The sequence below is a fragment of the Colletotrichum godetiae genome (genome assembly GCF_030913485.1).
Source record: "Colletotrichum godetiae strain CBS 193.32 chromosome Unknown BDP55scaffold_27, whole genome shotgun sequence".
Lineage (NCBI taxonomy): Eukaryota > Fungi > Ascomycota > Sordariomycetes > Glomerellales > Glomerellaceae > Colletotrichum > Colletotrichum godetiae.
In genome coordinates this window covers 140,336-167,128 of record NW_026851275.1, presented here as the reverse complement: position 1 = coordinate 167,128, position 26,793 = coordinate 140,336, and the positions used below count along the sequence as shown (strand labels likewise).

Genomic DNA, 26,793 nt, shown 5'->3' with positions numbered 1-26,793 from the left:
GTGGCCTGGAGGCAACACACTCAGCCTAAAGGGTGTACTTCAGTCTGGTCCGGAACGAGTTTTCCGGATTCCTATCGATTATTGGCCAATGTATTGCTTAGTGATGTCTCTCTGGATATTCGTGACTAGCACTGCATCACATGCTTACTTTTAATACCACGTGCGCTGCATTTCAAGCTTCAGAATGGTAAGACTGCTGCCAAGTTCCAGTATTTAGAGCGAGTCTTGTTGAACAACCAGAGCTCAAAGATGCCTTCGCTAAGGTACTCAGTAACTACAGGTTTCTTAAGGAGAAGGCAGTGTCTAGTACTGCCACTCTATTGATTGCGTCTACCTTTCCAATAAACCCAGGTACCTCTTGACTCTTATGCCAAGCTCGTTAATCAAGGTCTGCGCAGTTCATTCATTGACCCTTGAATATTTATCATCGGTAGTCGTCCCGTTCAACACTTCATATCTAACTTCCCTTACGCATACACCCCTATTATTTATACACTCGACCACAGCCTCACCCTCAATCTTACCCTCGTAGTACGCCACTTGCAAGTCTCGAGCAGGAGCTTCACCTGGATATTCTTCTCCAAGAGGGCTTTTGCCTCCTCTTGGAGGTATGTGGCGAACCCCCGAGCATCGTGAACAAGGTTGTTCTTATCAGCCCAGCGTTGGAACGATGTGTTGGCATTGAAGACCGGGGACTGTTGAGACGTCTTCTTCGGTGGATTGGCATATTCGAAGTCTATTGAGGACCATTGAACAGCTTGAGCCAGCGGGTCGCTGCCTGGCTTCCAGCCGGCGATTGCGAGACCGGAACGGGCACTGTGGTCTTGCTGGTTCTGGAGGATAATCTCGCCGGCGTCGTTATCGAAACTTTACGGCGGCCTTCTCGTACGACTCACTCAGCTCTTCAACCTTGCCTGTCAAGTTGCTGAGGAACAACTGGTCGTTCTCGTTGAAGGCCGTAGCGTTGGAAAAGTTGGAAGGTGTGTTTATCAGGTTGTGCTTCTTGACCAAAGTTAAAACCGGATTCTCTTCAGTTACGCTCTCCGTGCCATGGACCCTAATCGTCTTGTAAGTACCTTAGCCGACTGGAAACCACATCAGACCGATGCTTGACTCATATGCCAATTAGCACCGAGCTCTACATAGTAAGGCTCGTCTGTGCCCGGCTGCTTCCCAAAAGCACGATTGTAAATCCGTCCACCGGTTCGATTATTGTAATAATCAACAATCACAAAATCCGTGATGGACGCGTTCACCAGTGCCTGAGCGGCCGTGATTCAGGCAAGAGCAGCGCCGAGGATAGCTCCTTGGATTTTGCTGCATTATGTCGTGTTATTTGCACGTCTTTCCAGCGTCGGTGCAACATGCAAAAAGGTAGCTAGGATAGCAAGCAAGCCAAATGATCGTGCAAGTGACAGCATCATGAAAGTTGATGGTAGACCTCGTGACTCTTCCGAGCTAGGGGTCAACAGCAAAGGTAAAGAGAAGATACAGCAACCATAACGAGTTCCCGCGGAATCCTCACTTATATAGTCTGACCTCTCTGGGTCGGTTGCGGTTCTTGAAAACATTGCAAAGGGGGATGTCTCGGTGAATCTCGACTCAAATTCGAGAGCAGCGGGTGGCTTGGGACAGGAGAGGCATCGTCTACGAAATACTTCGCCGCACCGAGTCGTTGATTCCGATTTCACCTTGGAGGACACCACATATCACGTCTCTCTGGGTGAGATGGTCGAGACCTGTGGAGGAAGTGCCGCCCTCACAGGTGGCCTGAGCCAGATGCGGCTACTGTACGACACGACCAAATTCACCAAGACCGTGTATCAGCGAATGATGAAGGGAACCCACAACTCTAGCCACGCCGTCAAAACTAGGGAATAACTTTGTTTTCAGCACACCATAGAACAGATGTTTAGTTTTCAGAGACATAAGCCGCACAAACAAGCGCCACACTGTTCAAATCAAGACAACCACTACCACACGTACCAAAAACCAATAACTGTTTTCATCAAGGCTGCTCCAAATGAGACACAACTCCTCATGTCCACGTGAGAGCTGACGTTAAAGCCCGTTTAGTACTCAAAATTCTACCCTAAGCTATTTGTGCCAACGTCTTGCCTTCAGACCTGCAGCTGCTTAGACAAACAACACCCCGAGTCCATCTTCTTTCAGACACACTCATTCCTACTTCACAACAACACCAGAAGCAACAATACAAGCAAATCCTACATCCCACCCTCTCCCCCCATACTTACCCTCCAAATGCTCCCCAATCAACCCCCTCAGCTCCTCCAACCCATGCTCTTCCCTCAACTCCGAACTCCACTCCGAACTCACAATCAACGCAACCACCGGCCCAAAAACATCCAACCAGTGCCTCGCATCTCTCACGCTCACCGTCCCGCTCTCCAAACATGTCTTAACGTCCTCAAACCCGTTCTCCTGTAGATATCTCTGGACCCAATGCTCATCGTACCACCTACCGACATCGTGAACCTGCGCCCTGTTCTTCTCCTCGAACGGCGCGTGGAAGGGGAAGGAAGCAAAAGCTGACTTGACGTCTGCGACCCAGCCTATGTGGTCGATATGAGGCGTGATACAGCCAAATACGCCGCCGGGCTTGAGAATTCTAACCACGTCTTTTATGGTTTTGTCAGGGCGGGGGATGAGATGTAGACCGAGGCCGATGACGATGTGCGTCAGTGAATTCTCAGCTAATCCAGAGTCCTGCTCCAATAGTGCATCAGCAATAGCCAAAGTCATTAGGGATATATCATAGATCAAATGGTATAGAAAAGACAACAAACTTACCATAGCATCCAAAACCCTCGCCTTTGCCCCGTCCCACCCCTCCTCCCGGATCCTCCTCTCCACCAACTCAACCATCATAGGCGACCCGTCAGCACAAATAACCTCGCTCTTCTCCAGCACCTCTCTTGGCACAGCCTTGAACAGCTCCTGCGTAGCCGGTCCAGCCCCGCACGCGCTGTCTAAAAACGCAATGGGATCCGTCGTATCCTGACTCAGCCCCATCTGCGCGAGGAGCCGGGCGTTGAGGGACACCATCATCGTCCGGCTCATCTCTGTCATGGTCTCTTCCCAGTGTGTGCCGATGGTCTTGTCCATGGAGCGGAAGATGGGTGCCATGGGGCCTGCGGACTCGGTTGTGGTGGTAGTCATGATACATAAATTTCAGGGTATGAACATTGACGATAGGTGATTGTGTGAGACACCCAAAGCACGTCAAAGTGATGAAAAGACTGGACAATGTGGGTTGGGTTCTAGAGTTCAGAATTCAGAGGAGACCTGCCTGCTGATATAGCTCGATGCCTCGGTGATATAAGTCAGTAAGATCTCACTTGGTGGGTTGGGAATGAGACCGGGGAAGTTTCCGATAAGTCGCCGGTAAGCTCAATCTTGCTCAGTCCCGCTCGACCAAGGCGGCTCAAGTCAACGAGACGCATATCGAATTGGATCGATGGCGAAAGGCGCGTGTTGGAGCATCCCTGGTTCATCAAGGGGCGTTAATCCTGGCACGTCGTCGAGCGGCGAGAGATACACCCGCTCGCGGACTACCTATAGGGCCCTGTCTCCATCTCACCATACAGTGCCCACCACTCTCCAAGCTTTTCATAACTATGCTCGCAAATCACATTATCATAGCTACTTCAAGTCGTAGCCATATCGGCCTCTCTCAAGTGCTGGAAAAAGTGTTCATATAATAACACCAACTAGACATCCAAAGCCTAAGCCTAAGCCTACACCGCCTACCCAGCCGCGCCCCGGCCCAAAAACCCCGTCCGCATCAAATACAAGGTGTCTTTTCGCGTCTTCTTTGTACACTTTCCACGGCTCACTCTGAGAGCCCAAGTCCGTAGTTCAGTCTCTGTCTAGTTTGTGTGTTTCTTCTCTTTGCTTTTTTCGGAGAAACTCCCTTCCATCATCCCCCACCATCACGCCAATAAAGTTCCAGACATTACAGGAAGCGCAAGCTTCCAGAGGGACCCCTCTCAACGAGGCCATCGACATCTCTCTTCACCGTCCGTAGACGTCTCCGCACTTCTGACAAGTCCATTCCACCGGGGTTCGACCCGTGGCCAGCAGGGGGCAGCGATGCCTCGCATCTGCTAAGCAGGTCCTTAACCCACGCACCAAGAGCGCCATCGCCCTTCATCGAGGCAGCACCACGACGCTTGACCTCGCGTTGCCAAACATCAACAGAGAAAACAATAAGCTCAATGATGCGGTTGCGGTTGTTACCACTGAAGCCATAGTCTTGGGTATCAAAAACGCTCTCGAGAACGCGAGTGACCATGTCATTGGATACACCGAGGCTGAGGAAAAGTTGCACAGGCCAGGTGGGATCGGCACCGATCTCAGCATCTTGATGGTATTCGACGGCATACCGACAGATCTCAGGAAGCAGCACTGGCACCGGGAAGATAAAGCTATCCAGGGAAGTGCGGTGAGCGATGTTCTGCACCTTGACCGACACGGATTCGTAGGGGGAGGGCAGAACCGGGATACCAGGACCAGCTTCCTCCATCCGCTCGACAGCCTCCTCGTGGATTTGGTCGATGAGACTGACCCATGTTTGGGAAATTGTGCTTGGGTTGCGGTAATCAGCGCTGTGGTAGATGAGGAGGCAGAGATCGTAGTAATTTGCTTGGTCGGCATATTGGTTGAACAGCTTCAAGATGTTAGCCTCATGCAAGATGGGACACGTCACTGGGTTACTCACGTCTGATAAGCTTATCACCTGGCCATCCAACGCTTCCTCGATTTGAGCCTTGCGATCAGGGTCAACACGGCTGTCGGCCTTGAGTCTCTCCAACAAGTCGTCCTGAATGTTCGCAATGTCAAGAAGCTCACTGACTTCGTGAGCCAGAACCTGCTGCTGCTGCCTGCCAACACCGGCCGTAGCGACACTAGCATTCGCCTTGGCCTTGCTCAAGAGGGTGATTCGGTCCTTGATGCCAATGGCAAAGTCTGATTGAGCGAGATCGTTTTGGACCTGAGCAGCCTCGAAGTACCGCTCGCGCTGGGTGTAGAACCTGCAGAGAAGATCGGCATGGTTCACATTGCTCCTCGCCAGACTCTGAAGGTATGTGATAACGTGTGGTGATTCAATAGCGAGAATTCTATCAGTCCATCCCTGTTCGATGTACCACTCGTAGAGGTCGAAGTGGAAGACCTCGTCGTCTGAGTCGTTGACTACGCTGTAGGCCTCGAGACGTTTTGTGCCCATCAAAGTGAGTCTACCGTCAATAGTCTCCGGTTCCCTGCTTGACGCGGCGTCCAGGTGCTGAAGAGTCTCGTGTATGAGCTCGTAGCATTTCCTGCGCTCCGAGAAGGCGTTAGACCGAGGATCATTGGCAGGCTTGCCATCGTGGACCCATGACAGAGCAGTGTTGCCCCTATCCTTCTCACGGGCGACTGTAAGGCAGAGCTGGATTGCACCAGCGTAGTACTTTAGGTCGATGTACTGGGACACGGCGTTATGTAGATTGGCGAATGAAAGAGCACCAGCGACGCGCTCGAAGAGCCTCAAACTCTCATGCAGAAGAGCGCGAGACTGGTTGCTGTTGGCCGGCTGCTCGGACGCTCTCTTCAGCTGCTCCTGAGCCTTGAAGATGACGACGTCATCAGGACTGCAGAAACTGCCACAGCGTCTGCGAAGGGCGTCTGCAACCGTCTCAACATTGGAGCCGCTCTCGATGTTGCGGTTGACGATGGACTTCACCAGCAATTTGGCAAGATCCTTGCCTGAAGACTGCGAAAACAGGCTCTCGTATGTGAGACTTTTCAGACCTTGCTGGGCCGTTGCATCCAGTCTCGTAAAGATGTCGCTGACGCGCTCATCGAAGAGCATCAAGACGAACGAGATACCCTCGGAGATGCTTTCCATCAGCTTCTGAAGCGCATGCAGCGCTTGATGCTCTGCTTGGAGAGCGACTTCCTCTTGCTTGCTGGCCACTCTTTGAAGGTCGGAAGGACCAGACAGGCCCTGGATAAAGCTCTTGTTCGCATCAAGAAATCGGCGGAGACGCTCCAACTGCTCCTGAGTGGAGTGAAGCTTGGCGATGGGTACCATGGACTGGATAGCGACACCGCCAGTTGGGCTGGCAGCAAGAGCGACAACGTGGTTCTTCCATAATGTGCGAATGAGGCGGGTGAGATAGACACTGAGAGCGTCGTGTCTAGGAGACAGGCGAACGGAGGTCGTGTTGAGAGGCGTACCATCGGCCTCCGTGATAGAGGGCTGGCCACCGTAGTCGACGAAGACGGCCCTGGCGCGGTCTTCTGTTGCTTGATCGATCGCCCGTGTCGCACCTGGTCTGGCATCACCACCATGACCGCAAGCCACAGCAAGAGCGCAGGAGATTGTTTCCACCCGGCCATACCGGGAAATAAACTTCCGAGTCTCCAGCTCCAGACCTTCGTCACCCACAGCACCACGGATGGCGGCAGCGAAAGTGTCTACTAGCCGGCGGCGGCGGATGATGTGTACACCGGTGTTGGTCAGCACGGCAAACTCGGTGGCGGGCTGGTCGAATTGGACCGCAAGTTCGTTTCCGAAGCCAACAGGCTGGTTTGCTGCGGCAAACGGCTTTGTCACCAAACCGACATCTTCGGCTCTGCTTCCAATATCAATCCAATTTCCGTGCTCGTAGTACTTGAGCGTAGCAGAGGATGAGTTGGCCTTGATTCGGCCAGTCTCGGGAGCAGAAACAAATAGCAGATCGATGTTCGGATCGTTATCCTTAACGACGAAATCCAAAAAGTAGCCCGGCGCAAATCGAGCTCCGAGCCTGCTCAACTCCAGTGCCCTTGAGCCAAGATCAATAACGGCATCGCCCGCGCTATTGGTACCAGATCGTCCAGGCTTGTCGGATGGCGGGAATTTGATGAACTGAACCTGCATGCTTTGAGGAGGTGTGTTTGAAGAAACGCCTCCAATCATGTACGAGGCAGAGCTTGTAGCGCTCAGGAACAGACGGCAACCGGTGTTGGTAAGAGCCATAAGGTGTAGTTTCGACGCCTCTCGTGAGGGGATGGCGCTGATTGCAACAAAGGCGGTTCGGTCGTTGAGAAGAGGGGATTGGGTAATCATGTGGGTAATGTCGCGTAGACAGGCGTTGCGCTCCTTTTCGATCACCTTCGTGAGCTTGTTAGGCCCATCCATGTGATACGTACGAATGGTGGATCTTGTCGAGAGCGTGTAGACGAGCTTCCGGGAATCGTCAATAACAATGCTCTGAAGACCTTCCGGAGACTTTTGCGCCCAGAAGCCGCTCTGAAGAGTGACAACTGAAGACCAGCCTGGGTTGGTGTGGTTGATCTTGCCGCATCTGTTGGAGAACCATTTCTCCTCCTGCTGGTAGTAGAGCTCGTGGATATCGGTATCGTTGCTGCCTCCGAAGAAAATGCGGCCGTCCGCGGTGCCAGCAATAACTCGCACATCGGTGCCTCGGAGAGGGAGATGAAGCTTGGTGCTATAAAGCGAAACGGTCTTGGTCCCCGACGGCGTGGTCTCGGCAGAAAGGCCGAGGAGAATCATCTCGGAGGATGTCGCAACGACTAGAATGTGCGTAATGGTGTTGACAAAAATGCCAGGCTTGGGTGAAACGAGAGCGACGGCGTGGATCGTGTGCGGTTGGTCTTCGAAGCCGATGAGTTCGGGATCGGGGTGGGTGTAGTCCCAAAGGAACAACGAGTTGTCGATGACCACCCAGGCATGGTTGATCTCGGCGAACAAGCCCATCAACGTCTGGAGCTGGCCGGTGTTGTAGTGGCTGAAAACCTGGTTCGGGATCGGGTACATCTGGGTCTTGTGGAAGGGCGCCCAGGGCGAGTCGAGCGTGTCAAAGTCATAGTCTGACGACGCTCCTGCTATGCGGACGTCAGTGACCGTCGCATGAAAAATCAGACATAGGCGAGGGCAGTGGACTTACGCCTGCAGTAGGAATCGAGCTCGGGGTAGTTCTCGTCGGACTGGAGGAACTGGTTGACCGCTTGTGCTGCTCTCATGACAGGCGGGAGGTTCTGCTGGGGAGCTTGCGTAGATGAGGCCGACACTAATCCTCCACTCGTGCTGGTTGATGCAATCGTCGCGGGTGCCAAATTTGATCCTGCCACCAACGCGCCGCTGCCGCCCGAAGGTGCGTCGCCCTCTGCAAAAAGTCGTCGTCTAACCGGCTCGTTGTCGTTGGCGAATCTCGAGGCTGCAGGCGTGTTGAGGAAGGCGCCTGGCACCGGCCGCATCGGCGTCATCTGAGGGTAGGACATTTTGTCGTCGAGTATTTCTATCGATCGAGATAGTGAAAGGCGGGCAAACGCGTCGCAAACTGGCGGCCAGTGAAGGCGGTTGGACGTCGCGCTACCGAATCATCAACGGGTGATGGCAGGTATTATCCTGTCAATTGGAGGATTCGAGAAGTGGGAAATATTCTTCTACGTGTATGCGATGCGGAGCGTTGTGCAGCTCGTGCCGGACAAAGAGAACGGAAAGAATTAGAGCTTCGATGGCTCGGTGTGGAAAGGTGAAGGTGAATCCGGGCGAGGGCAGTAAAACGCAGCAGTAAACAATTTCTGGAGGAGCTCAAGAGGCTGGGGCCGCCAGACGCTTGGAATTTTCGCGCCTGGAGCGGCGCTAAGCCAAATTGGGACACAAGGCTGACCCTGACGTTTGCACCACCCGAAGCTTGCGCTTGCAGTAGCTCCGACAGCTTAAAGTTGGGTACTTTGGTTGATTTAGAGATATTGCTTCTCAGAGGATGTTTTCTTCCTTTCTTTCAGATTAATTACTTGCTTTTTGGTTCTATTCCGTTTGAAGTTCTGACTTTTCCCGCGCCGTGATCCCTACGTAACTCATGCAAATGACTTCTACGCCACGAGCCCAAACCACTGCTATCCACCCATCATTCACGTATCCTTTCTTTGTCCGTCCTCCATAACTCTCGAGATGTCACATTGAAGCTCGTCTATGCGTTTTGGTTGAACTCCCTGTCAAAATAGCAGTTTGAACAGCTTTCAAAGCAGTGGTGTATCACACTGCGTGTCGTATCTACCGCAGGTGCTCCTTTCAACTCGATTTACTGCTTCTTGGCCTCGCGAGCCGCCTTTCTGAGAGCACGGTTGCGAATGTCAACGTGCATCTTGAGGTTGAACCAAAGAGCCAGATAGTGAGCGGCGCCAATGGTGCTCTCCACAGCCCACAACATCATGGCGTGCGTCCACCAGGGAGTGTAGGTGTAGGCAAAGTTCTGGTAGCTGCCAGAGCCGATCTTGCTGAGAGTGGCACGGACAAAGTTCTTGGGGGTAGGGATCATGGCGCTAGAGCGGCGGACTTTGCTCATGGCGGTGGTGATGAGGTAGCTGAGAACGAGCTCGACGTCGATACCCTGGGGCTTCAGCTCAGCCGCGAGAGAGCTGCTCCAGTGCTGCAGGAAGGCTTTGCTGCCAGAGTACGTAGCCAAGTAAGGGGTAGGCATCCAGCCGGCAAAGGAGCCCATGGTGAGGATGAGACCGCGCTTGCGCTGCTGCATGATTGGGGCGACGACCTGAGTAGTCTTCAAGGTGCCGAGGCAGTTGATGGCGACAATGTTCTGGAGCTCGCTGCGGGCGGTCTCGAGGAAGGGGACGGGGATGCTGTGGCTCTGGCCGACGTTGTTGATGAGGACACCGACGTCGAGGCCATTGACGAGCTGGGCGAGTCTGTCGTAGTCGTTGTTGTCGTCGCGGGAGAAGTCCATGGCGAGGATCTTGACCTGGATCTTGCCGTCAAACTTGGCCTCGAGCTCGTGGGCGAGGGTCTCGAGCTTCGACTGGGTTCGGGAGACGAGGACGAGGTTGAAGCCCTTGCTGGCGAGCTGATGGGCGAACTCCTTGCCGAGACCGTCTGATGCACCGGTCACGACGGCCCAGGTGCCAGGTTTGCCATACTTGCGGAGCTGTGTGACTCTGTTGTCAGCGTTTGGGTATCTTTAATGGGGTGGGAAGCTCGGGAGCGCATACGCTGGTGCCACTAAGCAAGAAGACACCAAGGACAAACTTGACATAGCTCAGGGCCTTGGAGGTAAGGAAGAGAGCACCAATGCCAGCTAGCAAAAGCTGGACAGGCTGCGGCACGTAGGCCAGTTGATTAGCAATTCCGCCCATTGCGATGAATCGTCACTGGTCTCGCTAAGTTAAAGTCAAGAATTTGCGGGATGTCAGAAGGAGGGGGAGATATTATTGTCCAAACCCTCCGTGTATGTACGCACTGCAGCACAGACAAAATGTTGAGATGGGCAAATGGTGGAAAATGCAATTCGAAATCATCAGCCACACCTCGGCACCTCTGCCTCAATTGTTGAACCCGCGCCAAGCTGTGAGTGAGTGGTGGAGAACTTTGGCCAGCTGTGATAAGGGAGGGGCAAGCCACACCTCGATAGCTCCAGCCACAGGAGACTTTTTCTTCGGGGGGGGGGGTTTGAAGTCTCAAGCCGAATACGAAGGAGACGGAGCTTGGGGCAACTCGGCGTTGAGCTAGGAAGACGTCGGCGTGATTACCCACTCTTCTCCTTTGCTGCTTGACTTTCATCCTCTCGAGGTTCACACCTTTCAGCGCCAATTGAGCTTCACAGAACTTCAACGCAGCAACAATGGTGTCGCTCACGGATCTTCTCCCCCCAGCAAAGGGTATTCTGCCCTACTACATGCTCCTGGTAAGATCTGAAGGAACCAAAAACACCCTCTTTAGGAGCATGTCACTAACCAGCATCACTATCAGCTCTCTCTCATCTCCATCGGAAACTCAGCTCAGAACCTCCTGACCCTCCACTACTCGCGCCGCCTCTACGACGGCAAATTCGTCCGCAACACGAAGCTCGCCCCCAAGTCTGACAAGTTCAACCCAGAGGACTCGGTGAACAAGTACACCCCCGCGCCCGCCGGCGCGACGGACGTCGTGGATCAGGCGACACCTCTCGCCGCGCGTTGCTTCGGCACCTGGACCTTCCTCACGAGCATTGTCCGCCTCTATGCCGCGTATCACCTGCACCATGCGCACATGTACGACTTGGCCATCTGGACCTATGTCGTTGCGCTGGGTCACTTTGCTAGCGAGCTGTTCGTCTTCAAGAGCATGACGTTCGGTCTGCCGCAATACTTCCCGTTCACTTTGGCCACCACCGCCTTGATTTGGATGCCGTTGGTGCGCGACTTCTACGTTACTAGCCCGTAAAGGGGTGATCATAAAATGCTGTTGAAAAGCTAGTCTACAGAAGCCACTTGAGCTCTGAAGATTAGATAACAGCTCGATACCACATGTGCGCGTCTCGCTATCTCGGATGGGGCGCAAACATGGGACTGTAGTTTCACTTGGATTGAAGCACGAAGTAATGAGGATATATAACTCAAAAGAATATTGTAATTATGAGGATGGTACTATTCAACGCGTTCCTTTATGTGTTCCACTAAATGGTCTTGCGGTATAGCTCACCGCCAGTGCCCCTGAGTCTAGCGGCGGCCTGCTCCGGTGTGATGTCACGCTGAGGCTCGGCCATCAGCTCGTATCCGACGAGGAACTTGCGGACGGTGGCTGAACGAAGCAGAGGGGGGTAGAAGTGCATGTGGAGGTAGCTGTTCTCGGCCTCCTCCTCAGTGGCGTCGAGAGGGGCTTGGTGAATGCCGGAGCCTATTAAGCCGTCAGTCGTCACTGAATCGCTGCCCTGGATAACCTCAACTTACTGTAAGGGAAGTGCGTCTCAAAGAGGTTGTCGTATCTCCTAGCAACCTCCTGAATGGCCTCGGCAAATTGCAACCTCTCCTCGGCGGACAAGTCGACAAGCGCGCGAACGTGCCTCTTGGGAAGAATCAAGACCTCAAAAGGCCAGACACCCCACCAGGGAACAACAACAAGGAAGTGCTCATTCTCAAACACCGTGCGCTCCTTCTTCTCAATCTCAACCTTGACGTAGTCCGCCAACAGGTGCCGTCCGGCATGCTGGTCACGATACTTGCCCATCTGCACCAGCTCCGTACCAGGCTCCTCGGGCATAGTAGACGTCGTCCAGACCTGGCAATGCGGGTGCGGATTCGAGCAGCCCATGGCGGCGCCTTTGTTCTCAAAGATTTGCATGTAGCGCAGATGGTGCTTGGGGTGGGGCACGGTGCTCGCGGGCGTCGCGGGGGGTAGCTCGAGGGCGGCGGCGACCTTGGACAGCGGGTTGGAGGGGGAGAGGTGGGCGGCGTAGATGTGCGTCCAGACGTCGATGACGGGGGCGATCTCCGCGGTTGTCATGTCGGCGAGCGTGACGTGGTGCTTCTCGGAGAAGGTGAGCACGTAGCATTTGCCCGTGGCCGCTTCCGCGCGCAGCAGGGACGAGGCGAGGTCTGGTCAAGTTTTTGATGTCAAGGTTTGGTTCGTTTTCGAGCCTTTTGGGAAGAGGTATTATATACCATCACTTTCTGCCTCCGGGTGGTACTCAGCTTGCTCCTCCTTGACGGCACTGTAGTCGTTGACGAAGACGAAAGTGTTCTTATAGTCGGGGTTGGAGTCACCAGCCGCTCTGGGGTTCCGAGGGCAGAGGTAGCACTTTATCTGGTCAGCTAACGTTTGATGATTCTATGCGACCTGGTGAGAACCTGCCTTTGGGTCGTATTCAGGAAGCGTCGTCGTTGACGGTCCCTCCTGCTGGCCTCTGTCCACCTCAGCGCATGTCGCATTGCAAGTCAGGTTTTGCGCTTTCTTACTGCCAGGGACGCTTAGTCCGGTGAGGGGACACAAGCAGCCAAGTGCCCTTCAACGGGTTGTACCGTCTGTGGGAAATGTCGTCGAGGATCTTCTCAGGCATGGTAATGTTGTGCGTCTCCACGCAGTAGAAGGTATAAATGAAGGCGGGGAAGCTTTGCGACAACAAAGTAACAAAGCTCAGTACTGTCGCGAGGTCGAGAGCAGGAAGTAACAGGGCCAAGAAAAAAAAGCCTCGAGTTTATTTAAACAATCTTGTTATTGTTCAGACTAACTTAGTACGGACAAGAAGAAAATCTAGTCCTCGGCCGCAACCTGCTGAGTGACAGTCAGGCTAGGTATTAATAAGTAGGTGTAGAGCTGCCACAAAACAGCTCATCAAAGTGACGGTCGTATCCTTGCCTCGAGAGGTTTCGCGCCATGCCTGTAGGTTGTCGGGTTTGTTGGAGAAAAGGAGGGGACCACGACAACTGCCCCGCGAACCCCACCATCGCAAAGCGCACCATTGTCGTGCAGCCATCGGTGCCATCTTTTCCGCCGTAAGCAGCGGCGGGAAACCGGCGGAAAGCTCGAACCTCGGGAGAGACGTCATTGTGGAACACTGCACTTAGGTAAGCCAGAAGAGCAGTCTCCCCCGTACGCATTGCTCTTGAGGCTTTGTACCATGTCTGATGTATGCGCTGCAAATCAACTCATACGACAGGTCACAGAAGCGATACATAGTCCAAGAGAAGCTCGCATGATGACAAGAGCTAATGCCCACCAAAATGTGGTTTGCATGTTGAGAAGCAGTCCGAGTATTGGTCCGTCGACCAGGCCAAATGCCGGGGATGGCGGAGCCGCCTCAGCCCAGGAACTGGAGATGAGACATTGTGGCTTGATGATTATGTAAGAAGATGACATGGGTTGTGGCTTGATCACAGGATCACAACAGACGGGAGGCCCGAGCGCCGGATAGACTTCGGGAGAACCATCGCTCCCGGTTCCGCCATCTATGCCCGGATTCAATTCGATTGGAGCCTGGCTGTGTTTCGACAGCTCATCTTGGAGATCAATCCTCGTCAACACGCGCGCGTCTCGTCATCCGAAATCCATCGATATCATCGTCAAACCACACATTCGCAACCAGAACATCGTACCACTCCCATCGCACCATTCGTCGCTTTCCGTAGTAACATCATATGCCTTTCACTGTATCGCAATAACTCTTGCCTCGTCGGATCAGCCTGACCAGGGGCTGGCCTCCACGTCCCCACCGCAGCCCTGGACGAAATGGGCGTCATCAGAAAGAAGACCGTCACAAGGGGCGGCGAGGGCGGTGTCAAATATCATTGCGACATTTGCTCCGTAGATATCACCTCGACGGTACGTCCTTTGTTGACTTTGTTCCTCCCGATGATTATGTGCCCCGCGTCTGCGCTCCGGCGCATATTCAAATGTCCCGCCTCCCACACCTTTGCGCATCGCGCTAACAAACGCCTTCCGTGACTGCAGGTCCGAATTAGATGCGCGCACTCTGCCTGCAATGAATACGATCTCTGCGTTCAATGCTTCTCCCAGGGAAAGTCCAGCTCGAACCATAAACCCGAATCACATCCATACCGTGTCATCGAACAAAATTCCTTCCCAATCTTCGACCGTGATTGGGGTGCCGATGAAGAACTGCTATTACTGGAAGGCGCAGAGATCTACGGCTTGGGATCATGGGCCGACATTGCCGACCACATTGGCGGCTTCCGCCACAAGGATGAGGTGAGGGATCACTACTACAAAGCCTATGTCGAATCTCCTCGATTCCCGTTGCCGAAACGATGCAGTCCTCACGACATGGACCTTGCGAACGAAATCTCTCGGGAAGACTTTCAAGCGAAGAAGAAGCGAAGGATAGAGGAGCGGAAGGAAGCCGCTAAGAACGCACCTACGCTGCAACCCAAGACGAAGCCAACGGCCTCGGTACCGTCATGTCACGAGATTCAAGGATACATGCCAGGTCGCTTAGAGTTCGAGACCGAATACGCAAACGAAGCCGAAGAAGCTGTACAGCTTATGCAGTTCGATCCGGGTGATGGCCTCAATCCCAGGACAGGCGAGCTGGAGCCCGAGATGGAGCTCAAGTTGACTGTAATGGACATCTACAACTGCCGTCTCACGCAGCGTGTAGATAGGAAAAAGGTTGTGTTTGAGCACAACCTACTAGAATACCGCGAAAACACCAAGGTCGAGAAGAAGAGGAGCAAGGAAGAGAGAGACCTGTTGAACAAGGCCAAGCCTTTCGCTCGCATGATGAACCACGACGACTTTGAAAGTTTGTGCCAGGGTCTCATTGACGAGTTGAACCTGAGGCAGGCTATCACGCAACTTCAAGAATGGCGAGGCGTGCGAATTGGAGATTTGCGCAGTGGAGAGAAGTACGAAACAGAAAAGTCACAACGAGCGCAAAAGCAAGTGCCTATGGGATCCATGGACCGAGACCGCTTGGCCTCAGCACAGCGGTCTAAGGCAGCTGCTGTACCAGATCCCCCCAGCGGAGCCGCCTTGCTCGTGGCTCCCGAACTGCCCATACGGTCTGCGCCAGCTCCAGATGGTACTAATGGCACCATTCCTCCCAAGGAAGAGAGCAAACCTCAGACCAATGGCGCTGTCAACGGAGCTACTGTCAACGGTACCGTCATTGTTGCCAACGGCACGGGCCCGTCTGGACCCGTTACACGGCAGAAGTATATGGCTGCGCCGCTACCCGGTGTCACCCCGATCCAGCTTACGCAAGACGGCGCGCCAGACTTGCATCTCCTCACGCCAGAGGAAGCCAAGCTCTGCGAAGTGGTGCGGCTGCAGCCGAAGCCTTACCTAATGATCAAGGAGCAGATTCTGAAGGAGGCACTGAAGAGTAATGGCACTCTGAAAAAAAAACAAGCCAAGGAGATTTGTAGGCTGGAGACGCAAAAGGGTGGCCGCATATTCGATTTCTTCATCAACGCGGGATGGGTTGGTCGGGCGTAGGACGATTCGGACTCTTCGGCCGACCCAGACGACTCGGTTGATTCGGACGTTTCCAAGGATCCTAAGGGCAGTGTGTGACTTGCATTCGACTTTGAGCTTCGGCGTTTCCGTCAAAAGGGGCGAAGGAGGTTTCGGTTTTTCGGAGTAGCGGTTTGGCTTCTCTCGTTCAAAGTGTACCAAGATACCAAATCCACAATGGCAACAATTTGCTCAATTTTCCCGCGCAACATTATCGGATGACATATGTCACTACCCATATTATTGATGCATCGAGTTCTGTCTTGCTTAGCATTATCAATCGAGGACTCTAAAATGCGTCTAAGGGATGAGGCAGGCCCACCGTACCTTATGTATCTATGACAGGGGCATCCTCTCCCGCGTGACAGGCACGATCGTTTCCGCGAGCTGGGCGGCCAAGTACTGGTAACACGTTCGGCGAAGCCTCAACTTCCTCGCTCCCGTGGCCAGCATGGTGTTCCCAGCAACGAGGGACTGCTCCTGCGTCTGTCTTGGCGGAGCTAGGCGTGGCGTGGGGAAACAGCTGGCTCTGGGTAGGAACGAAGGTCTCCTCGCAGTCGCTGACTTGGGTAAGGTTGACCGCTGGTCGCCTTTCGCCAATGGCTTGGTGAGGCGAAGCCAAGGACTGGTCGGCAAGTCACCTCTAGAAATCTCGGCAGGGAGAGTGAAGTCGAGGACGTCTTCCAAGGTTCTTGGCGGCGCTTGGACGCTTGAGCCAGATCCAAGAGGTGACCGTAGGCTGTAGCCTTGGTTAAGTACTGGCTGGTCGGGTTCTGGGCCACGTAGCCTTTCTCGTTGCGAAGGGCCATAGCCATAAAACTTGGTTCGTCTTCGGAGATGTCGTCGCACAATCCAGAGCTGTAGGGCCGCGGGAGTAGCGTCGTCTTCCTGAGCTTGTAAATTGGAATTGAGTTGCCACAGACTAGGGTTGTTGGGACGGCGTTGATGACTTCTGCTTCCGAATGGTGTGCTTTGCGTGTCTGGGATATGGAGTTTTCGACGGCATGTTTGGCAGGCGAATACCTCGTCCGTCGTGGAGAAGAAGGAATCCCATGTCCAAGAGATGTTGCACTGGAGAATTGGCTCCTACAGTCTTGTGTGCCCCTCTTGCTTTGAGACGGTTGGCGATGGGAGGATTGGCGCGGGAAAACTGAACTCCCTTTCCGGACTTCGTAGACATAGAACTCAAGCGAAAGTGAGAACGGGAATGGACCTATTCGAGCTGCGTACTGTTGGCGTAAGCTGAGCAAAAGTGCTTTCGGAATTCCTCATCGTCAGAGTGTAAGGAGTCTGTGATATTCGGGACGCGGCAGAAGATGATTGCGTAAGACATGGGGAAAGCCTCCGTGTTTGGGAAATTCGAAGTTGAAATTTTTAGAGGAAAGGTCAGCATTCCCGAGGCCCTGTCCATGTTGGTTAGGCTTCAAAGAGCGCGGTATCATCCTCGAATACACACTGGTCCGCAACTACCTTAGGTTACGTGGACGATTGCTGGGATGCTTGTTGGTGGCTTAGTTGCAACTTGCGGGCGAACGCGGCAGTTGTATGGACGTGGCGTATGTTGCTCTGATGAGCTGGCTACTTGGAGATATGGAGAAGTTTGGCCTTGGTGTGGCGCTTGCGTAGAGACTTCAATTAGTCGGCCATGACCAGTATTAGAGCGAAAAGGGGGACTCGAGATACGTTATCTCACCATTTACTAGATGGTGTCAATACCTCAGCACGCACTTCTATGAAGGCGTTCTACTGACCTAGCCCTATTACAATAATGTTCGCCCAGAAATAATCTCACATTAGAGCAGAACTAAAAGAGGCTTGAGACGAACCAACTGACGTCATCGAGTAGTTGACGGGATTACTTCTTGTTGAAGTCCAAAAGAAAAGCTTGATTAAGGACTTTCAAAACGTCCTTAGGTCAGAAAGAGCATCATATCAAATTCCATGAGGAGATATCAAAAACCCTTTTGTTGTACTCTTCAGCATAGTGAAATGATAACCACACCGAGTTGCCCATCTCCAAGAGTTCCCAGAGATTTCCCACAAAAATTGTCCAGACGTCTAACGAGACTTTTCAAGGAAATCTTGGGAAGGTCACGGGAAACTCTTTATGCGGAATCTACTAGGTAATTTCAGGAGGAGACCGTGCTTCGTCCTCCTCTGGTTGACGTTGTGTCAAGAGCAGGGAACTTTCATGTCATGCGGGTCGTCTTAGGTCTGCCCATCGGTCCGTTCCATTATGCATAGCTCTGACTGAACTCTGTGCGTCGACGTCCTCGGCACCCCAGTCCATGCAGATTTGGTTTGTCACGCGCAGTCCAGGCACCAGATAGCGGGCCAGTCTCGTTCAAGGCACAAATATCAGAGGTGGGCAACTGTATGCGAAGGAACTTTTCTTTCTAAATGACTCATTGGGTATAGGTACTCCCGGTGATTAATGATACAGTTGAAACCGAGCCAGGTCGATGATCCGTGAGGCCGCCGCGTGGGTACTTATTCCCCGCGCCTTTTTCAACACTTGGTCTATCCCCATCAAACCATCTACTGGATCTCGGAAGGTCCTCAACAGGGTTTGTCGGTGGTGGAAAGAGTCAAGAACCCATTTACAGGACAATAGCACCGACAATGCCAGCGGCAGCGGCGGCGGCAGCGACAAAGAGTCCAGTCTCGCGGGGAGCGGCAGCAGCAGCGGCGGCAGTGGTAGAAGCAGCGCTACCGGAAGCAGAAGCACCAGAAGCGGAGGCAGACGAGCCGGAGCCAGAGGCGGTAGCAGTGACGGAAGCCGAGCCAGAAGCCGTGCCCGTAGCGGTGGCAGCGGAGCCGGTGCCGGTGGCAGTGGCAGTAGCATCGGCGCTGGTAAGATCGGCAAGGGCGGTAGAGCAGACGGCGCTACCGTACGAGTTCAGGGCGGAAGCGACCTCGGGGACGTCGCTGCAGGCGGAGTAGAGCTCGCGGATCTCGGTGATGTGGGCGTCCTGCCAGGACTGGAGGGCTGAGGAGTAGGAGGTGATGATTTGGCCGGCGGCGCCCGTGATAGAGGGCATGACGCAGGGGTCGGTGATTTGAGGAATGTCGAAGCCGGTCTCCGTGGCGAGGGCGGTGGGCAGGGCGGGGAAGTCGTCGATGATGGTGGAGTGCGCCATGTAGACGGAGGCGCAGGCGGTCTCGTCGCGGGCTTCAAGAGCGTCGTTACCGGCGCGGCGGAGGACGCGGGGGAGGGAGCCGGACATGTCGATTGCCATTGCGCCGGTGGCGGCGGCGGCGGCGAAGAGGAGCTTGGACTGCATTTTGGAAGGGTTTGAAGTGTTGTCTTTCGAGGGAAGCGAGAGTTGTTGAAGGTTGTAAGGACTGTAGGTTGTCGTGATGTTGTCTTAAGGATTGGCTGCTTGGGGAGGAGGCACAGGATACACTTGCAGTTCAATTCACTGGCGGTCGTGGAGGAGAGGAGCGCATACCTTTTATTCAAGATTGACGAAGTCGTCTCACACATCCTTCCACTTTTACCCTTGTCAGGTACATATACACCACACCTACACATCCCTGCTCCAATCGCGTCGCCTGGTATACCCAGCGTTTAGCTTCCCATGTTCGCCCCAGGGAGCTATGAAGGAAGTTGAGAGCCACAGGATGATGTCTCTAGTCTATCCAGGTGTGCCATGACAAGACCTCTAGCGCAAGGTACCTACCCGTCACCGTCAGTGGTCTCCAGCTAAGCCGCCGAGACATGATGGTGGCTGCACTCGACCCTGGTGCGGGCAGAAGCTGAGAGCCTGAGACTCGTGAGTCGTGTACTGGTGGATCTTGGTACTGATAGCTACGACACTAGCGGTTGCTGCCTACAGAAGCCTGAAAGGGGGAGGGAATTGGGATATTGGCGGGAGACATTTGTGATGCAATGATCAGCCATTGCCTGCCGTGGGAATATGATGCCGGGGGCGAGATTTCTTGGATACTTAGGCTGGTCACATGGCGCGTAGTGTCCTGTCGAGGCGAAGCCGCGAAGCTAGGGAGGAAAGATTTAGCTTAACGGCAATGCGGCACGCCAAAAGGCAGTATAGCATTCCATTCTATCACACCCAAGATCACTGCCTGGCTGATTCGCAGCCAGGTACAAGAAAGGCTGGCTCGCTGCATTGGGACGTTGTACAACACAGCTCGTTGCGCGCGATGCAGCGAATTCCAAGACTCTCGACATGGACGGCGAACTGTAGATATCCATCCGTACCTAAGCTCGCGCTCTGCACGGCGGCACGCACGGTTACATGGGGTGATGGTTTCTGCGGCAGGGCATCCCCTGTCCGTACCCGAAGGTGGGAATTCCTAGCAGATGCAATGTGTCAGGGGTTCAAGGCTTCAAGCTGGCCTAAGCTGAACACTCCGAGAGAGGAAATCAAAGCTGGCGATTCGATGTCTTTTGGGTTTTCCTATGGTTTAGTGTCAAAAAGTCCCTTCCCCTGCCTTTTTCCCTCGCTGGATCATGGATGGGCATGGCACGCATGGGACGATTTGATGGATCACAATGCTGTGCTTCTTCCTATGGAGGTTCCATGTTGAGTGGCACCAGGCTCGCCTGGATGCCTTCAACCAATGAAGTTTACGGGAACACTCCGAAGCCATTAAGATTGCGTGGGCCCAGCGATGGAGACTTTGAGATGGCTTGATGGGATTTGATTTGTTTGGGGAGGTAAACAACAGTGGGGAGGTTTCAAACTTCCAAAGGATTTGGCTCGGGTCTTTGCCATCCATGTATTATTAGAATGCTATCACTTTCACAAAGCGTGCCAAACTACCGCCGATACAGACAGTCAAAGTCGGGCAACTTTGGCGGTCTGTCGATCCCTTCTCGCTGTGATGCTGGCGAGTAAGACGACTTTTAGAACCACAAGTCCACAGAAGGATTTTGTTTTCCCCGCTTAAAAACATCAGTAGTGCTTGGAGAAAGTCTGGGCTGAGGTCATGTACGGATAGTCTCGATGTATCCGTACGGCGTGGACTGCCAGATGGTTGTGACTGTGCCGCAATCTAGCAGTCACTTTCCGTCTATCCCTCCTACGTCCAACGACAACGAACGCCGATAAACCGGCAGCCGTTGCCGCTATGCCACGATTCAATTTCCCATCTTGCAAGGGACACTCACAGTTGGTGTTTGCAATATTAACAGCATTGCATTGAGTGCATGGCCACCTAATTACCATGCAGCTAGCTACTTGCAGTAGCTCTTCTCTAGTTCTCTAGCCTCTTGTGGCCTTGTTCGGGGCTGGATCCGGCACCGCCTCGCTACGTTGCATTCATGCGTCGCTAGTGCTGACGGCGGCATCTCGGGGGGGCCGCTTCTCAGCCAACCACGGCTGGTCCTTCAACCTTGACATGTCTCCATGGTTAGAAGGGTTTACCGTTTGCTCCTTTTTCTTGCCGTTAGTCAATCGCTGTTTAGTGGTCAATGGGGACAGGTTTGGGAGGCGCCGGCGAGTATTTCCCCGACACGGCGCGCCGGTTGACGTCGATCTTCAGATGTTCGAGTCAAAACAGTGGTGACAGCTCAATCAACAGAGGAATCGTCGGTCTTGGCAATGAGGCTTGATCGCAAAGAACCACTCACTGGGGTCTGAATGCTAGTTATTGGGGAAAACCTCAGTATCAGTACTTTGTAAGGAATAGAAATTTCAATAGTGCAGCCCTAAGGCCTTGTCAAAGTTTTCCCCAACGTCGGAGAGTCTAGAGGCATGACCTACTGGGTTCTCGAGATGTGATAGCGCAAACCCCTGAGGCATTCTCCGACACTGACGGACCTTGCCGAACACTCCGAACCACACAGGAAGGGCCGGAGGATTGAGGGCACAAAGAATAATAAATATTTCATGTAGTATGCTGATCACATGTTCGAAAAGTACTCCACCTCCTCAGGGTTGTCTGGGCAGGTGTCTTCCGAGTAGTAGGCACACTGAAACTCGGACAACTTGGCTGTCCCGCTGCTTCCATGTTCTCAATCCTCAAGTTGCCAATTACAGCTGAACGTTGATTTCTCCCCTTCGGCGTTGAAGAGGGCTAGCTTAGACTACAGAATCTGGTATATATGCGAAGGAGAGAACAAGGGCCCATGTGAAGGAACGCGAGCTTCACACGCAGAACGCCCATATTATCGACTGTCAATGGCCGTTGAGGGCAGTCAGTAACAAAGTGACTACTTCCTTTTACCGCCAAATATAAACATTCCGTCGTCGGCAGATCCTAGCCGTTGTCATTGCGAGCCGTGTTGATTAAACTTAAGCTCAAAGGCCAAGCCGTCAGCCGGTGCTTACGTTGGCGTAAGCCACTCCCATCGGCCATCCAGCCATTCGACGTCCGTCCCTCAGTAGGGCTGACATGCATCACGACAACAAGGCTCTATTCGACCGGACCACCGACCACCGTCATTTGGCGACACAGCAGCTCAGCAGTCATGTTGCTGACATTGGCATATGCAAACGTTGCGTCAGAGCACCTGCACGGTTCCTAATTCTGACTTTGATATGTTTCTTAAGAAGAAGTGGATGCCCAGTTGGGCGAAGAGCTTGACGCAGTTTTGAGCATCCAACGTTATCATATTTTTCGTTGCCAGTCCATCATGAACACCATTTCCGGCCTTGTAGTTACCACATGTTGGCTATTCGTGGCCCTAGTCAACGGCCATACAGTCCTCTCCTACCCAGGATGGAGAGGCAATACCTTCATCACGAATGAGACATATCCCTTCGGGATGCAATGGATATACCCGTGTACGCCCCCATCCCGATACATGTCTTACCACATACACCAGAGATAAATTACAGAATCTCTTGCTACCCAAAGGCTGACATATAGCCCTCCCCGTAGGTGGCGGCCTCGGCGTGACGCAAAACAGAACGTACTGGCCGATCAGTGGCGGCGCTCTCGCCGTCCAACCGGGCTGGAACTCGGGACACAAGACGGCACTCATGTATGTCAACCTCGGCCTCGGCGAGTCGCCGAAGAACTACTCTATGGTTATGGTGCCCCGGTTCCAGCTGACGGGGCCCTCGAACCAAGAGTACGAGGGAACGTTCTGCCTGCCAAAGGTGCCGCTGCCGGCAGGTGTGACGCCCAAGGAAGGAGACTTAGCGTCGATTCAGGTCGTGGAGGCTGCACAGCATGGTGCGGCGTTATTCAGTGTACGTTGCGTTGCGAGGTGTTACCCTTTACCATAATGACTTTCTCGTTGGGAATGTACAATATTACCGGGCTGAGGTCGTGTGGCTGACTCTGACAGTGCATCGATATCATCTTTACGGAAGACGTATCAAAGGTTACCCCGGTGACGGAGGACAACTGCTTCAACTCGACGAACCTCAAGGGTGAAGCGGCGACGCTTGAGACGAATTCTTCGCCCATTACCAATCCTTCGGCTCCGGCGACGACGACTACTGCTTCTCCGAGCGTGTCTCCGACCAGTGGAGCTCCTCAGTTGGCGTCAAGCTTGATTGTTATCTTGAGCTTATTTTTGCTTGTTTGAAATGCTCCGGCAGGAGATAATGTTCCACACCTGGATGTTACCAGAAACAAAAAAAGATAGCTGTCATCTTCTAATGTTTCCTACCACTCGTACTAGAACAGGATGATGTTGTCAATTGAAGATACCATACGACGGTGGAGACTTTATCAAAGGTGGAACACGAACTTTCACATGCTATTGAGTTCATAACATGCAGAAGACATGTTGATTTCCTCGGCGGATCTATTGACTTGTGTTACCTAACTTCCCTCACTAGACCTTGTGATGATAAGGATTCCCCATCGCGAGTGCATATGTCGAGCTCGAAGCACAATACACGGCTATTGCTTGATGGTTGACCCACCCTGAGGCACCAGGTCTACCATTCCGGAAGGCAGCAGTGAATCCCCATCATCCTAGCCCTTGTTCACCTCCATGCCTCCCCACTACATAACGCGGAACTAGCTCTGGTTCATCATACCCTCCACCTCAATCCCGATCTTGCTGGGCCAGTCCAACGCATCCAGTTCCGCGTGATTCTTTGCGTTCTTACTACCGACTACGCCCCTGAAGACAAGTAAAACTCTGGCGACACTGCTAGGGCTAGGAGTGAGAGTCAATTTAGCCGCTTTCTCAAAGTTGATCTGCGGGATGAAGTTGAAGGCGATCTGAAGACCCCGATCGCGAATTGACTGGAACTTGGGGAGCCATTAAATGACCATTTCGGTTCGCACTGCCGGGGTGAGGGTGAGGCTGGCAAGGACCCGGTCGAGATAGGGCATGAAGTTGTCAAATGGCAGGACATAGTTGTCGGCAAAGTATGCGAAAGGGTTTGGGGTTTCAAGGGATGAGCCTCTGTGACTGCGGATGATGGGTCGGCCAAGGCGCCTGCCTCCCAGAACAGGTAGCTGCAGTCAATGTCCGTGGCGGTGTCCTTCAGGGTGCCATCGGGCTTGATGGAAACCTGCCAGGAGACGTTGTTCTGTCCAACAGCCCCTTTGGCGAGTGGATAGATGGTGGAGAAGCTCCAATGGCGAGAAAGCTTGACCTGGACATCGACGTTGTTGAGTCGGGTTGGTGACAAGAAGTAGATTGCCGGTTTATAACTACGTAGTTCGAGAAATAGATGGAGTGTGGCGTTCTCAGTGACGGAGTACTCTCTCAAGGTTTTATCATCCTGCAGTTCTAGGCCGCGGAAAACAACTCTCTACTGATCAGAGGGGGTGCTAGCTTTGGCCTCTATGGCAGATTTGAGGTCTGCGACGGTGGCGGCTGGTGACATCCTCAACCAAGTGTTCCAGCCAGTCACTTTTGCAATGCATCAGCTCGCGATCTTACCGTTCTTCGTTCTCATACTCAAAACCTTACAAGCCCTGACGATGAAGTTGATGAACAGCGAAGAAGACTTGACGATGTCATCGTGTTGCACTCGTTTCCGCTTGGGAAGTTGTGACACATCTACTGAAGAACTGAGACAAGACAAGGAGCAATGCCGTACCGGGGCATTAACGAGGTCCGAAAAATGCTTTTTAAACATATTAATACCTCAGATAAGTGCCTTAATCTACTTAGTGATCCAGCTTCTTCGGAATGGACCTCCAATACTCGATGGCCTCCCTTCGAATATCGTCCTTCTCGACCCATGTCCCATTCTTACTGACATTCACTTGCCAACCCAGGCTATCCGAGCCGGGGTCAATGTACTCCTTCCAATGTGCGGCATCCGCAGCTTTGAACTTGTTCGGGTCACCGTTGACCACAAAGTTGGCGTAAAACCTTGATAGAATAGTCCCGGCTTGTGGGTATTGCGTGTCTGGTTCGGCCCAGGCATATGGAACGTCAGAGCCATGCGAGATGCCGAGATACGATGCCACGCTGTTGTTAGTGTTCCAGTGCAATTTCCACACAGGAATATCTGCAGCAGACAGACGCGTGGCAATCTCCTGGGAGGCGCTGATGTAGAATGTGTCGCCGTAAACCGCAGTCAGTCGGGTGAACTGAGCGGACTGGCCCCGGGAGTCTGCAAAAGGGCTTGCTACGTCGGTTTGGGGATCCGGGTACAAGCGGGAGAAAATTTCTCTGTCGCTTTCGTTGAGCCCAGGATAGAGGTTGGAAAGCCAACCCCATGCTTCATCGTCCGTGGTTAGGTTGGTGGGGGCGTACAGACTGCCCTCGTCGGTGATGAAAGATGTTAGAGCCGGCAGGCGGTTCCATGTGTCTGCATCCCAGGTTTCCGACGGGAGACGAGGAATGATGGCAGCATCTGAGAAGCGGGTCAGTCTCCAAAATTGTCAATCACTCTCTTGTGCTGTCACTCTGAGGCAAACTTCTTGAGAAAATGGGAGAAGACGAACCGGACACAGGTTGGAAAGGATGAGTGCCGTTGAATCGATACGCCGCTAATAAGGCAGTTGCGGTCTCCTCCAGGACTTCAACATTCACGCCTCTCAAGCAGGAAAGCAACAATTCTGCAGTCTCATTGCTCTGACAACCAACTCCTTCCACATATTGCTCAAACTGCCTAATCGTCAACGGGTCCCACGCACTAGGGAACGAGCGTCCCGTTGGACCGCCAGACTGAAAGATTGCCTGCTGAAACAGCTCTTCGCCAGGAGTGAAAGTGTTCTGATAGTGGAAGCCCACAGAATGAGCACCAGCCGATTTGCCGCCCAGGGTGACGCGCTCGGGGTCGCCTCCGAATGCTGAGATGTACCGGTGGACGAAGCGGAGAAGCTGGTGTTGATCTTGGAGGCCAAGGTTGACGTTGCCGAGGTCTGACAGGATGGGGTTTGCCAAGAAACCCAAGGCGGCCAGCTGAGAGAACCAAATCAGTAATGGATTTAATATCGACTTAGTAGGCAGAGACTGAACGTACTCTGTAGTTGAAAGTCACGACGATGAGTGGCTCTGAAGAGGAGGCAACCAGTGAAGCTCCGTCAAAGGTTATGCCGGCGCCATTGCGGAAAAGACCCTGGAATAGCAATTAGTTGATGAGTCCAACTCTGTCAAGTCACTACACAGATCGAAGGGAAACCCACACCATGAATCCAAACTAGAACGGGTAGCTTCTTATCAGCGCTCACGCCCGTCGGCCTGTAAACATTGAGGTTGAGGCAGTCTTCGCCGTATTCTAACTCCGTCGTGATATAAGTGACCAAGTTTGAGTTTCCGGGCTCTTGGATGCAGACTTTGCCATACGAAGTAGCGTCCTTTGTCCCGTTCGAGGAAGGAGGCCACCCGACTGGGGCGAAACGAAGGTCGCCGATAGGTTGTTCGGCATAGTTGATGGCATACCATACGTCCACCTCCTTCGCAAGCGGGTGACCGGACGTGGTGTTAGAAAGAGTCTTTCCGACATAGGATCCGTACGATGGAACATGGACAATCAGAGAGCTGTTGGATGTGACTGGACTTCCCGATGCAGCGGCAACGAGCAGGGTACCAATGGCGCCAGCCCTGAGCCAGAAACCTCCTTGAGCATGGGACGGAAACATGACGATCAACACAGAAGAAAATACGGTTAAAAGAAGGTGAGTCGGGACAACTCTAGGAGTTG

The 26,793-nt window shown here is 53.2% G+C and overlaps 12 protein-coding genes across 12 annotated transcripts; 4 read left to right on the top strand and 8 right to left on the bottom strand.

Moving 5' to 3' along the window:
- Positions 1-207: 207 nt before the first annotated feature.
- Positions 208-3,180, bottom strand: BDP55DRAFT_769566 (S-adenosyl-L-methionine-dependent methyltransferase; the record flags this gene model as incomplete). Its single annotated transcript, XM_060581061.1, has 4 exons — positions 208-833; positions 874-1,057; positions 2,252-2,727; positions 2,812-3,180. The coding sequence occupies 4 exons, from the start codon at positions 3,178-3,180 to the stop codon at positions 489-491; spliced, it is 1,374 nt and encodes a 457-aa protein (XP_060428114.1). The 3' UTR covers positions 208-488.
- Positions 3,181-3,641: 461 nt separating this feature from the next.
- Positions 3,642-8,580, bottom strand: BDP55DRAFT_584892 (non-repetitive/WGA-negative nucleoporin). Its single transcript, XM_060570863.1, has 3 exons — positions 7,956-8,580; positions 4,742-7,893; positions 3,642-4,690 (listed from the first exon to the last, which is right to left on the bottom strand). The coding sequence occupies exons 1-3, from the start codon at positions 8,287-8,289 to the stop codon at positions 3,977-3,979; spliced, it is 4,200 nt and encodes a 1,399-aa protein (XP_060428113.1). The 5' UTR covers positions 8,290-8,580; the 3' UTR covers positions 3,642-3,976.
- An 85-nt stretch (positions 8,581-8,665) lies between these two features.
- BDP55DRAFT_667963 (3-ketoacyl-CoA reductase) lies at positions 8,666-10,352 on the bottom strand. The gene is made up of 2 exons (XM_060575196.1): positions 10,018-10,352; positions 8,666-9,953 (listed from the first exon to the last, which is right to left on the bottom strand). Exons 1-2 carry the CDS (start codon positions 10,159-10,161, stop codon positions 9,096-9,098), a joined length of 1,002 nt encoding a protein of 333 aa, XP_060428112.1. The 5' UTR covers positions 10,162-10,352; the 3' UTR covers positions 8,666-9,095.
- A 134-nt stretch (positions 10,353-10,486) lies between these two features.
- On the top strand, positions 10,487-11,393 carry BDP55DRAFT_667961 (Erg28 like protein). The gene is made up of 2 exons (XM_060575195.1): positions 10,487-10,709; positions 10,775-11,393. The coding sequence occupies exons 1-2, from the start codon at positions 10,647-10,649 to the stop codon at positions 11,225-11,227; spliced, it is 516 nt and encodes a 171-aa protein (XP_060428111.1). The 5' UTR covers positions 10,487-10,646; the 3' UTR covers positions 11,228-11,393.
- A 66-nt stretch (positions 11,394-11,459) lies between these two features.
- On the bottom strand, positions 11,460-12,839 carry BDP55DRAFT_694875 (galactose-1-phosphate uridylyltransferase; the record flags this gene model as incomplete). Its single annotated transcript, XM_060577399.1, has 5 exons — positions 11,460-11,680; positions 11,734-12,378; positions 12,445-12,580; positions 12,635-12,686; positions 12,739-12,839. The coding sequence occupies 5 exons, from the start codon at positions 12,837-12,839 to the stop codon at positions 11,460-11,462; spliced, it is 1,155 nt and encodes a 384-aa protein (XP_060428110.1).
- An 884-nt stretch (positions 12,840-13,723) lies between these two features.
- Positions 13,724-15,961, top strand: BDP55DRAFT_188395 (uncharacterized protein). The gene is made up of 2 exons (XM_060565862.1): positions 13,724-14,101; positions 14,231-15,961. Exons 1-2 carry the CDS (start codon positions 14,009-14,011, stop codon positions 15,734-15,736), a joined length of 1,599 nt encoding a protein of 532 aa, XP_060428109.1. The 5' UTR covers positions 13,724-14,008; the 3' UTR covers positions 15,737-15,961.
- Positions 15,962-16,090: 129 nt separating this feature from the next.
- Positions 16,091-17,165, bottom strand: BDP55DRAFT_633314 (uncharacterized protein; the record flags this gene model as incomplete). Its single annotated transcript, XM_060572538.1, has 2 exons — positions 16,091-16,734; positions 16,985-17,165. 2 exons carry the CDS (start codon positions 17,163-17,165, stop codon positions 16,091-16,093), a joined length of 825 nt encoding a protein of 274 aa, XP_060428108.1.
- A 952-nt stretch (positions 17,166-18,117) lies between these two features.
- On the bottom strand, positions 18,118-19,414 carry BDP55DRAFT_188434 (uncharacterized protein). Its single transcript, XM_060565863.1, has 2 exons — positions 19,207-19,414; positions 18,118-19,133 (listed from the first exon to the last, which is right to left on the bottom strand). Exon 2 carries the CDS (start codon positions 19,036-19,038, stop codon positions 18,355-18,357), a length of 684 nt encoding a protein of 227 aa, XP_060428107.1. The 5' UTR covers positions 19,039-19,133; positions 19,207-19,414; the 3' UTR covers positions 18,118-18,354.
- Positions 19,415-19,717: 303 nt separating this feature from the next.
- BDP55DRAFT_633312 (uncharacterized protein) lies at positions 19,718-20,305 on the top strand (the record flags this gene model as incomplete). The annotated part of the gene is made up of 1 exon (XM_060572537.1): positions 19,718-20,305. The coding sequence occupies one exon, from the start codon at positions 19,718-19,720 to the stop codon at positions 20,303-20,305; it is 588 nt and encodes a 195-aa protein (XP_060428106.1).
- A 2,050-nt stretch (positions 20,306-22,355) lies between these two features.
- Positions 22,356-23,258, top strand: BDP55DRAFT_633311 (uncharacterized protein; the record flags this gene model as incomplete). Its single annotated transcript, XM_060572536.1, has 3 exons — positions 22,356-22,506; positions 22,604-22,917; positions 23,016-23,258. The coding sequence occupies 3 exons, from the start codon at positions 22,356-22,358 to the stop codon at positions 23,256-23,258; spliced, it is 708 nt and encodes a 235-aa protein (XP_060428105.1).
- A 115-nt stretch (positions 23,259-23,373) lies between these two features.
- On the bottom strand, positions 23,374-24,444 carry BDP55DRAFT_746499 (uncharacterized protein; the record flags this gene model as incomplete). Its single annotated transcript, XM_060580550.1, has 1 exon — positions 23,374-24,444. A coding segment is annotated over one exon (591 nt), but the record flags the coding sequence as incomplete, so codon positions are not given.
- Positions 24,445-24,805: 361 nt separating this feature from the next.
- Positions 24,806-26,731, bottom strand: BDP55DRAFT_554775 (acetylcholinesterase; the record flags this gene model as incomplete). Its single annotated transcript, XM_060569423.1, has 4 exons — positions 24,806-25,500; positions 25,592-26,051; positions 26,113-26,208; positions 26,276-26,731. The coding sequence occupies 4 exons, from the start codon at positions 26,729-26,731 to the stop codon at positions 24,806-24,808; spliced, it is 1,707 nt and encodes a 568-aa protein (XP_060428103.1).
- Between the last annotated feature and the right edge of the window lie 62 nt (positions 26,732-26,793).

Coding starts and splice junctions, on each gene's coding strand:
- BDP55DRAFT_584892 (XM_060570863.1), bottom strand. CDS start 8,289: ATGTCCTACCCTCAGATGACGCCGATGCGGCCGGTGCCAGGCGCCTTC. Junction 7,894..7,955: donor GCTCGATTCCTACTGCAGGC/GTAAGTCCACTG, acceptor ACGTCCGCATAG/CAGGAGCGTCGTCAGACTAT. Junction 4,691..4,741: donor AGGTGATAAGCTTATCAGAC/GTGAGTAACCCA, acceptor AACATCTTGAAG/CTGTTCAACCAATATGCCGA.
- BDP55DRAFT_188434 (XM_060565863.1), bottom strand. CDS start 19,038: ATGCAGTCCAAGCTCCTCTTCGCCGCCGCCGCCGCCACCGGCGCAATG.
- BDP55DRAFT_667961 (XM_060575195.1), top strand. CDS start 10,647: ATGGTGTCGCTCACGGATCTTCTCCCCCCAGCAAAGGGTATTCTGCCC. Junction 10,710..10,774: donor TGCCCTACTACATGCTCCTG/GTAAGATCTGAA, acceptor CATCACTATCAG/CTCTCTCTCATCTCCATCGG.
- BDP55DRAFT_667963 (XM_060575196.1), bottom strand. CDS start 10,161: ATGGGCGGAATTGCTAATCAACTGGCCTACGTGCCGCAGCCTGTCCAG. Junction 9,954..10,017: donor TCTTGCTTAGTGGCACCAGC/GTATGCGCTCCC, acceptor AGAGTCACACAG/CTCCGCAAGTATGGCAAACC.
- BDP55DRAFT_188395 (XM_060565862.1), top strand. CDS start 14,009: ATGGGCGTCATCAGAAAGAAGACCGTCACAAGGGGCGGCGAGGGCGGT. Junction 14,102..14,230: donor CCGTAGATATCACCTCGACG/GTACGTCCTTTG, acceptor CCGTGACTGCAG/GTCCGAATTAGATGCGCGCA.